This window comes from Montipora capricornis, chromosome 6 (assembly GCF_036669925.1).
Source record: "Montipora capricornis isolate CH-2021 chromosome 6, ASM3666992v2, whole genome shotgun sequence".
In the NCBI taxonomy this organism is placed as follows: domain Eukaryota; kingdom Metazoa; phylum Cnidaria; class Anthozoa; order Scleractinia; family Acroporidae; genus Montipora; species Montipora capricornis.
Genome location: NC_090888.1, coordinates 17,078,990 through 17,088,989, shown reverse-complemented (window position 1 = coordinate 17,088,989; position 10,000 = coordinate 17,078,990). Strand labels below are relative to the sequence as shown.

Here is a 10,000-nt window from a genome sequence, read left to right as displayed (position 1 = left end):
GATTTGTGTCAGTTTGGGTTCGGACTAACTTACTGACCAGGATTTTCCGAAGCCAAAATTGCAGCCACTGCAACAATCGTGGCAAACACACTAGCTAGCAGATCAAGACGTACGCTCAACCAACGATTAGCAGACACTGCCATGAAAAAAGCTTGTGTGTTTTCGTCCTGATACCTAGAAAGAGAATTACAAATTAAAGAAGGTAGAGTACAGGACAATCAGGGGAAAATCAATATGGCCGATGGGATTTTGAAAGAAAGGAAGGCCAACCGCTTTGTCACATGTGAGACGCTGTAATCTCGGAAAATGGGTCAGGGAAGGAGTTATAACTTCCTACACTTTGGTCAAGTATATTGAATATCGCAATTAGTTAAAACAATTGCCTTTCATATTAAAGGTAAAGGTAAAGGTAAAGTAACTTCATTTAGCGTCGGTAGTTCCTCCAGCTACGAGGCTGGTATCAATGGAAGCCGACGGTGCGCCCTTTACCCCCCTCCCTCTGTCAGTTCTCCGTTTCTCGGGTATTTAAAGCTATAGCTACAAGGATCAGAGAAAAGTCGAAACAGACGTTGAAGTCACGGAGGATCGAATTGGGGACCTCTCGCTCCAAAAGCCGCGCACTAGCCAACTGAGCCACGACTGCTCCTTAAAACAATTTTTTGTATTGATTTAGGAACTATCGCAGTATATACTTGAATCTTGTTTATGGCTTTAACGTCTGGCTAATCTTCTTCAGAAGAGAGATTGACCTCGTTTCCAGGACCTTTCCTTTCACTTTAGGGCGGGGAAAAATCTTGAGGTCTCACTGTCAGTGTTTCATGTGAATAACAAACAGAAGCGGCGATAAAATACTAGTAAAAACACTACACAGCTTTTTTAATGGTGAGCATGTGCGAAGTGAAATTACACAAAAAATAGTCACGTGATTCAAAGTCACGATCATTGCGTGACAAACGAATGAAATCATTACGTTACATCCTCTTTCTTAATAAACAAACACAGGACAAAAGAAAAAGTTGTCCTAACTAAGTGCAGTTTTTCATCAGGAAAATGACTTTCAGCTTAGAACGAAATGAACAGTCCTATTGAGTCTGATCGTCAGCATGTCATGCAGGCTTGCGAACATTTCTCTGGGATTCTCATACAAATCCTTATATTTTTGTCGGCCATGCTCACACTGAGCTTGAGGCGCCTGTGTTTCTTCCTGCATTTTTCGCCGGTTTCAATCCAAAAAGATGATTCCGAATATTCGATTTCCAGTCGGAAGTTTATTTGGCACTCTTGTTTTTAAAGGAAAATGCACGACCGTGATGGTATTTGGTAACCTAAGTACGCAGTATAGTGGTACACTCTTCTTGGAAACTTCCTATGTTAGGGGATATTTATCATTTTTCCACCTCTTCTTGTTTTAACGCATTTTAGATTGTTTTGTTTGGTTTTCTTTATTTGATTGGTTTTCGTCATGGCTAAACAAAACGACTTCGTCTCGGTTTTTATTCACCGATATTCACCTCCCCTTCGGCGAATAATTGTGAAATGTTATGTGGCCATGTGCGAAGTGAACACAAAATGTTCATGTGATTTAAAGTCAAGGTCATTGCGTGACCAACGAATTAAAGCATTACGTTACGCTCAGGACTGAAAGGGTAAGCACGAAATGTCACTGACAGTAGACAAATGGGGAAAGGTTTAACTGATAACTGACCTCTATACAGACCCTAGAAAATGGTTGACTTCAATTACCGTCGGTTGTCAGACCGTCGATTGTCAATAGCTGCAGTCATCGTTGTAAGCTTGTCAGACCGAAAAACCAGTTCCTTTTTGGCTTATTTAGTTGTTAAATTATTTCAGTCAACGTAAACGTTTGAAGGAGCCCTCAGACAACGAGTTCCCTGCTCTGTCTGGAGAAATCCTTGTTTTTACTGTTTTGTTACTTATACACTCTTAAATGAATCAAACGGTTAAATGAAGACTAACCTTTTTAGTCTTTCCAAAAAGGGCTTTCTCATGTTTGAAGTGTGGACTATTTCCAGGCCATTTACTGTTTCCGTGATGTGTGAGTATACAGGGCTGCATTTGATCGCTTCAATTCTCTTCAGATCTCTGGAGGACCTCAAATAATAACGTGCAAAGTAAAGAAATGTTCCAATTATTGGGAGAAGGGCCAAAAAGAGCCAGTAGTTTGTTGAAGCAGGAACCAAAATACCGCTGAGGGAAAAGAAGCAGAGTATAACAGCTTGAAGAAATAATGGTGGTAATACGTCATCCATACAGCCAACATCTTTGGAAAACCGATTCAGGATACGCCCAGCTGGGGTCGAATCAAAAACCTCTACAGGTGCCTTGTTAGTCGCCACCGTCATTTTACTGTGAAGGTTTTCAGCCGCTTTGAGGAGGAGGTAGTAAAAGGAGAAAGACGACGTTGTCATGACAACAAGGGCTACCACCACTAAACTACCATAAATGACATGGGTGTTCGTCGCCATCTGTTGGTCATGTGACATCTCGGCTATTCTAGACAACCACCAATTTGGAGCTAAGAGGCAAACTGGAACAGTGTTCATATTAGTAAAATTGAAGAAAAAGTCAATGAAAGGAGTGTCAATATGGTACTTTTATCCTCAATTTAATCTTTACAACAGCAATAACTGTGTTTCAGTTCTAATCACAAGGATACAATAGAAACAAACAGTACACCTTTTGCTGAACGCTTTTTTTACTTTGAAATATTTTTGCGTTATTTGTCCCTTCACCGTAAAATTATACCGTACCAAAACCAAAAAGAAAATTTCTGTTCGGTATGCTAGTAGCCTGCGTAGCAAGAGTTTTAATGTTTTGGCCGCGCGAAAATGGGGCGAGACAAAAAGAAAACGTTTGCAGACAAACCCCTGCATTTTGAAAACTGCCTACTTGACCTGTCGTACGTGTCATCGGCTGTCGTTTGGTCTGACCTAGCGGGAATGAACTTTGGGCAAGAGAAGCTTAAAAAAGTTGACTAGGAAAATAACGATAATATTGATTAATTAGAAAACAGATACTCTTAATTCCCGAAGGCGGCCTCGAAGTACAATTATGGAAATGTTCTCGTACGAATTTCCGGCGACGATAAGATTTAATGTTCGGTAAGGCAAATTGCATGCGGCAGCTAACCGCTACAAAGAGGTCCCAAATGCTGTGAACAAAAGTGTTTCAATAGATCCTTTACATAAATGGCGCCTAAATTTGAATAACAATACTTGATACATCCTTAGCCTCACATTTATGAGAAAAATCCTTTGTCTTGAAACATAAACACGAGGCTAAGGATGTATCAAGTATTGTTATTCAAATTTGGGCGCCATTTATGCAAAGGGTCTATAGCCCTTTTCACGGTTAGTTTTTCTTATTTGCATTACAATATAATCTAGCATGTATGTGATGCAATTTCGTGCTATTTTGTAGTTTCAACCCGAAATTGCCTCGTATTCACGTTAGATTACATTGTAATGCACATGAAAAAACTAACCGTGAAAGGGGTTATTGAAATGTCAGAGCCTCTGAAATGTTGTAAACAAGCCCACCGTCATTACTAGGTTTTCCTATACAATTTTCTGTTCGGTGGTGTAATTAACACCTTGTTCTTGGCGCTTGTGTATTGAAGAAAGTGATGTTAAAGTCAAAGAAAGAGCTATAAATAGTGTTGCACTTGCTTCTGCAATAATGTCAAGGTTTTAAATCCCAAAGCGTCGGTATTACACCACAGAATTTCAACAGTATTGCTCCACAGCGGTGCAAAACACAGTGATCTCGCAAGATTGAATCGTTTCGGAGTCTGTTTACCAGCTAGCCGAAATCCCCATTGAAGTCTTCCTTGATTTGATCATTCGCAATACTTTTGAGAGGCCTAATAATTTATACGTAAGCATTGTTTTTCGTAAGAAATGAGGCTTTTCCCGAAACCAGTGGGAAGAGCAGCGAGCAAATCTCCCCCTTGGACGAGTTGTTTTTACATCGAAATTTGTTGTTCTTCTCTCAAGCCACCGCTAAATCCTTCATCGACAACGGAGCTAACTGCTTGATGTATTATTTCTTGAAAAGAAGATCTCTCTGCCATTTAGCCTGCGTAGTGAGCGATTTCAGCGAGCGAAAAGTGAAAATCAGTCCACCGAAAGCGAATTACTTTCTCTGATTCATTCACTTGCTACGAGCAATACATTATTTTGACATGAGGGACTGAGAGGTGTCAATTAAAAAATCCGAGCCGCGCTAATCAGAGACCCCGTTCGTGGGCGAATGGGAGTTTTCAAAATCGAAGGGTTTGTCCGCAAGCGTTTCCTTCTTCTCTCCTCCCCTCCCACCTCCATATTTTTTTTGGCGCTCGCTCTATTCTCGCGCGGCCGAAAAAAAGAGTTCCCTCCTCGCCCGCTGGAAACGCTTGCTAAGCAGGCCAGTATGCTAGTGTCTCACGATTGCCCAAGCCGTAAATTCTTTAAAACATAATACAGCCTTTTTGTTACAAGACGTTCAGGCTTAGATTAATCATAATTTTAAGAACATAGTAAGTACATACCCAGACTGAGAATCAGTTATAAATAAAGAAAAAATAAATGTAGTCTAACACGACAATAGGCCATTTTATAGTTGTTTGCTCGGCAACTAAGCCTATGAATGGCTGTGAGGCTGCCGGTGACCTTGCATTGATACAGCCCCCACTGCTTTTATCATGCAAATTGTGTTGTTGTAATTCTAATTAGTCCGTATTAACATTACAAAAGCACGGAGGTTTGTATCAAAACAGGGTCACCGGCAGCCTCGCTTCCATTCGTAGGCCAGGTAACTTAGCTACAACTGTAAAATGGTCTATTAACCGTCAAATACATACTTAGGGGCGTTTTTTAAACATTAACAATGTGGTTTCCGTTTTGCATGGTAATTTGCAGAACAACTCACTTTGTAGTTGAACTTAGTACACCACACGACTTTAAGAGGTATTGTCACGCTATTTTAGTCAAACTTCAAAACACTAAACAACGTCTTTGCATCAATAAAGCTGTTGTTTTGTTGTCAATAACCATTGAAGTTCTTTTTTGTTTGAATCTTCTAAGTAGGTTGTCGGATGTGTTGTACGTGTGATCTAAAATACTAGTTTAGATTTGTATTCAGTTTTGACATAAAAATAGCAAATTTAGCATGACAGTATCCCTTAGGAAAATTTCCAGACAGTTTCTGGCTCAAATCGCCAAACAAAAAACAAGAACGTTCAGCCTCAGCCCCAAAAGTAGACGTTCTTACCGTGAGTGGTCGTAATATAGTATGTAACACAAAAATAATTTTAAAGTTATTGAATCAGATTTACCTTGAGCAAACATTTGGGAAATTGCAAGAAGTGTTATCGCAGAAACAGGCAGTCCTTCCTTAAAATAGTTCCAGTACAGTCTAAAGGTCACAGTTCCTATACTCTTGGTTTCCTCGTCTTCCCTTAAATCAAGGATTGCTCTTTCCTCAGGATCTAGCTCATCACTCATGTTTAAGAGTGCTAGGGAATCAGTAGGATAAAAATCATCTACAGAGGCGTCGTTTGGCTCTCCTGCTACAGATGAGAGGGAAGGCTCATTCATTGACTTCTTGGCCATACCTTTATCATGAAATTCGTCCGCTTCCTTAACACCAGGAGCATTCTCAAAGGGCTCAGACAAATCCTGGTAAATTCTTTTCTTCTCTGGTTGCGGATCAGGTCCCAATACTTTGTTATCTCCTTCTTCAAAGGCCTCACTATCTTTACCTTCTGCTGATCCTTTCGAGCCTGAGACGATCGAGACTGAAGAATCGTGCTGAGTATCGATCATCTCTTTATTGTCTTGGACTCGTTCAATCAATTTCACATCTGAGGTTTGTTGCTGAGCAATCCCAGGAATATTGCATGCATTGATTGAGGGGATCGATGACCCTTCCAGCTCCTTCTTTAAAATCCCATTATTATTAATCTTCTGTAGTCTGACTGTCTCTGGGAATCCAGGTCCATCTTCACATTGTTCAGGCAATCCTGCTACTCCCAGTAAGGCTCCATGGTCTAGAATTTCATCGTACTCCCCTTGGTGAATGATTGAACCGTTCTCCATCACAACAACGCGATCCACATCTTTCAAATATTGCAACTGGTGTGTGACCAGCAAACGAATATGACCTGATAAGTGGCCTAGTATGCAACTCTCAAAAAGTCGTCTTCCTACTTTAGCATCGACTGCACTCAGTGGATCATCAAGCAGGTAAATATCAGCGCCTGCATACACTGCACGAGCCAAACCCACACGTGCTTTCTGACCTCCACTGAGGGTAACGCCTCGCTGCCCAATTTCTGTGAGGTCGCCATTTGCGAAGTTCGCCAAGTCTTTCGTCAACTCACATATATGAACAACCTGTTGAAACTTCTCTTCGTTAAAAGCCAATCCAAACAAGATGTTCTCTCGTATGGAGCCAGAAAATACCCAAGGTATTTGGGGAACATAGGCTACCTTTCCGTGGTATGAAATTGATCCTTTATGTTGGGGAAGTTCTCCAAGAATAGCTGTTAATAGAGAGGATTTTCCACTTCCAACTGCACCTGTTATCGCTATCAGGTTACCATTTCGCACATTAAGGGTAATGTCACTCAATGTGTTGGTCAAAATTTCTTGGTTCCAGGAACAGGACGCTTTAGAAATTGAGACATAAGGCTCTTTAAAGACTGTGCTAGTAGCGAATGATCCTGGTGTCACCAGATCTATTTTCCATGGATTTTGATCTTGGGTCTTGTTTTCTCCGTTTCATTCGAACTTCGTTACCTTTTCCATCAGGAATGTCTGTATTCTATCAAGTGCTACCTTTCCATCCGAAGCAACTAGCATGGTGAAAGCCACGTTGTAGCAAAATATGAATCTTAATATTGTAAAGCCTAGAAGAAGTGTGAATATTGCAAATGATGACAAGTGGGTTCCAATCGACACCAGAGTTGTTACTGAGACCAGAGTGGTGATAGGAATCGTTGTGAAGAACAGAACTAGTAACATTGATGCAATTAAGCCTTTTAAACGAATTATGTCCATCTCCTTCCTGTAAACAGGTTACAGAAAAGAAAATAACGATGATTAGAAAAAAATATATATAACAAATAATAGACCAGCCTGCTTCCAGCAGAACCCACGCCCTTAAAAGAAGTCCAACATATTTTTTTTTTTAATTTTGAAGGTTGAGTTTATTCATAAATTGACAAATTGGACAATAATTCACTGTGCGCTATATTGCATATTTTTTATGCGAAACCAGACACAGAGTTAAAGGCGAAAAAAGGCCATTCAAAAGTTAGACTGTTCGGCTAAATTAAAGTTATACTTTATCGTTTGTGTTAACTGGATTTATAAGTCATTCGTACGAAAAAACTTGTTTACCAGGCGAGAGTCGAGTCTCCCGAGACCAGGTCCACTCGTAGAAGGGATTTAGGAATTGTCTTATTTGTTTCATGGTTGCTTTAAAACTCTATTTCCTTCCGGGCTTCGAAAATGATGAGTGCACGCATCATTCTTGTAGGATTTCGTAGAACGCCGCCATTGCAATCGATCTCTGTAAAATTCGCGAGTCTACTGGTGAGATATGGCCCCAGTTTCCCTGAAAATCTCGGTCCTGTAGCTTTGATTACGCCTACATATAAGGCATTCTACTTCAGCGCATTCGAACCCATCCGACACTACAGGCCTCGGAAAGGATAAAGAAAAGGCTTTTCATTGGAAGGAATTTCAAGCCTTAAAATCGCTGAAAAAGTGAAAATATTTTCGCAGCGTCATATTTGCAAAAAATTCCCTCGTGGTCTAACTAACAGGCAGACTGCTCTAAAGCCGGTTGCACACGAGCAAGTTTTCATTGACAAGCTCTGACTTGGCAAATTTTATTTACTGGTGTTGAAAGAACAACATACCATTTTTTTCCTTGACAAGTGCACTTGCTAGCTTTTGAGCAAGTGCTTTTTCAAGGATAAAAATTGACACATTGCAAATTGGCACACTTACTCGTCTGTACGGGTCGACAAAGAAAACTTGTCAAGAAAATTGAGAAATTGCGGGCGCACAGCGGTCTTGTTCTTGTGATTACTCACTCCAATGGCCCCCCGTGGTTTGTTTTTATGTCGTCCGCTGTGTAATTGTTTTGCTGGCTACAGTGAAAACTTGTCAAAGAAAAGTTGTTAATTCGGTTACAATGACAAGCCATTAAGACTTGTCAAGGCAAAACTCGTCAAAGAAAATTTGTATTTCATACACATGAGCATATGAACATTGTCAGTCAATGACACTTGTTAGGGAAAACTTGCTCGTGTGTAACGGGCTTAAGAAATGCGAGAGCGCGTGATGTCACGTTATTTTGCGACAGTTGTAACGGCCGATTCAACTGATCTAGGAAAATGTTCCATAAAAACTTCAAATCGCGACGGTTCTTTTCGAAAATCCATTTTATCGACAGCCAGATGAATAAAGTTCACTCACCCACTATTTTCTTTGTTGTCCTGAGTGATTTGGTGGGTTTTACGGACGCTTCGATTTCCCCATCAGATCCGACGCGTCGTCACATACAATATAAATAGACATGGTGCGCAGCCTCCAAGACCGCTCACGGCCGACAGCCTCCAGAACTTAGCCGAATTTCTCAGGGGCACCCAACGTCAATTTTCGGAAAATATCTGTTCGAAAGACGATTTGAGATCTAGAATTTTCGGATCATTTGTTCTAAAATGTCTTGCTTGCCTGCCTGTCCTAGGATTTTCGAACATCTGAAAAATGGAATAATTGCCGATTTTCACGGATTTTTATCCTAAAAAGTTCACCTAGAATTTTCGGGAGCCTTTTTTCTGGCTGAAATTTTCGAAAAGGTAAGTTTTGACCCCTATAATTTTCGTATCACTACACTTTCAGCTAGAAAATCCGAACAGATAAAATTTTTTAGGGGATTAAAATATGCCTATATCTATCGTTTAAATACGAAAATACGTTTAACAATGCTATGTTTAAGTGGTTTTGAACAATATTCTCGTTGGGTGCCCCTGATTTCTTCCACTTGCAAAGGTCGCTCACCTCCCAGGCTTGGGCATATGAAAAGCTGATAATTTTGCTAGAATCACTTATAATCTTTTTTAGCAGATTAATAATTTTGTCCCTCTTGGGGAAAATCTGCGCCTTTCAATTGGTTTATTTGCTTTTGATCAAATTCCAATGATCGACCACCGTCTGTCCCGATCATATGGCGATGGCAAAAACCTGAGCAAATCTTGAAAATCGAAGAGAATTTTTAAGGTTGCAGAGCCGTACGCGTCAATGCAATGATTTTTGTCACGATGCTACAACAAGTTGCAAATTCACCTTCTTGGGGCGTTATTAATTTACCTATTATCTCCCACACTGCAGCCCCCCTCCCCCCGTTATCAATGTTGCTAGCAATGCAAAAAAATAGGTCCGCAATGCGTACTTGGGGTCTTATGCTTAGTTTAACTCCATTCAGCCCACCATGCGTCCATGCGTGGTTGGTTGAAAATTTGCCACAATGCAGCAGTGAAATGGGTTTCTTCAGTATGCTTCAAATTTCAGGCCCAGTTTAGAATTTTACATCGATGACTTGCCGCTAATCTTTCTCTTATTGCAATTTGCACACTTTAGACAACTTTTGGTGCACACTACAGCATCTCTATCAGCTATTTACTAGTAACAGAAGCACTAGAATGGCTAAAAAACAAGCATGGCACTGTCATTTATTCATACGATCTTATAAATGATCAAGAGAATGCTGAAATTCAACTAGAGTGTGGTAAATTGTTTTGATCAAATGGCTTTTCCCAGCACTACCTGACCTCCAGTTATAAATAATTAACTGGTTCAACATTTTGTGACTTCAGCCTGTTGAGGTTTTCATTTATTTCTAGTCCATGAAAGCACCCTGTTGAAAGCTTTGCATTGCATTTTTAATTATTTAATGATCCAACTGATTCACGTAATTGGTCAATGGT

The 10,000-nt window shown here is 40.3% G+C and overlaps 1 protein-coding gene across 1 annotated transcript in view; it reads right to left on the bottom strand.

Annotated features, from left to right (window-relative positions):
• The window catches only part of LOC138053296 (ATP-binding cassette sub-family C member 4-like), a 50,006-nt gene that overhangs the window by 14,978 nt on the left and 25,028 nt on the right, over positions 1 to 10,000 (bottom strand). The window contains exons 6-9 of the mRNA XM_068899951.1: positions 6,975 to 7,068; positions 5,336 to 6,775; positions 1,978 to 2,548; positions 38 to 174 (exon numbers count right to left, since the gene is read on the bottom strand). Coding sequence (XP_068756052.1) covers positions 38 to 174; positions 1,978 to 2,548; positions 5,336 to 6,775; positions 6,975 to 7,068 — 2,242 coding nt within the window. The remainder of the gene's footprint in view (positions 1 to 37; positions 175 to 1,977; positions 2,549 to 5,335; positions 6,776 to 6,974; positions 7,069 to 10,000) is intronic.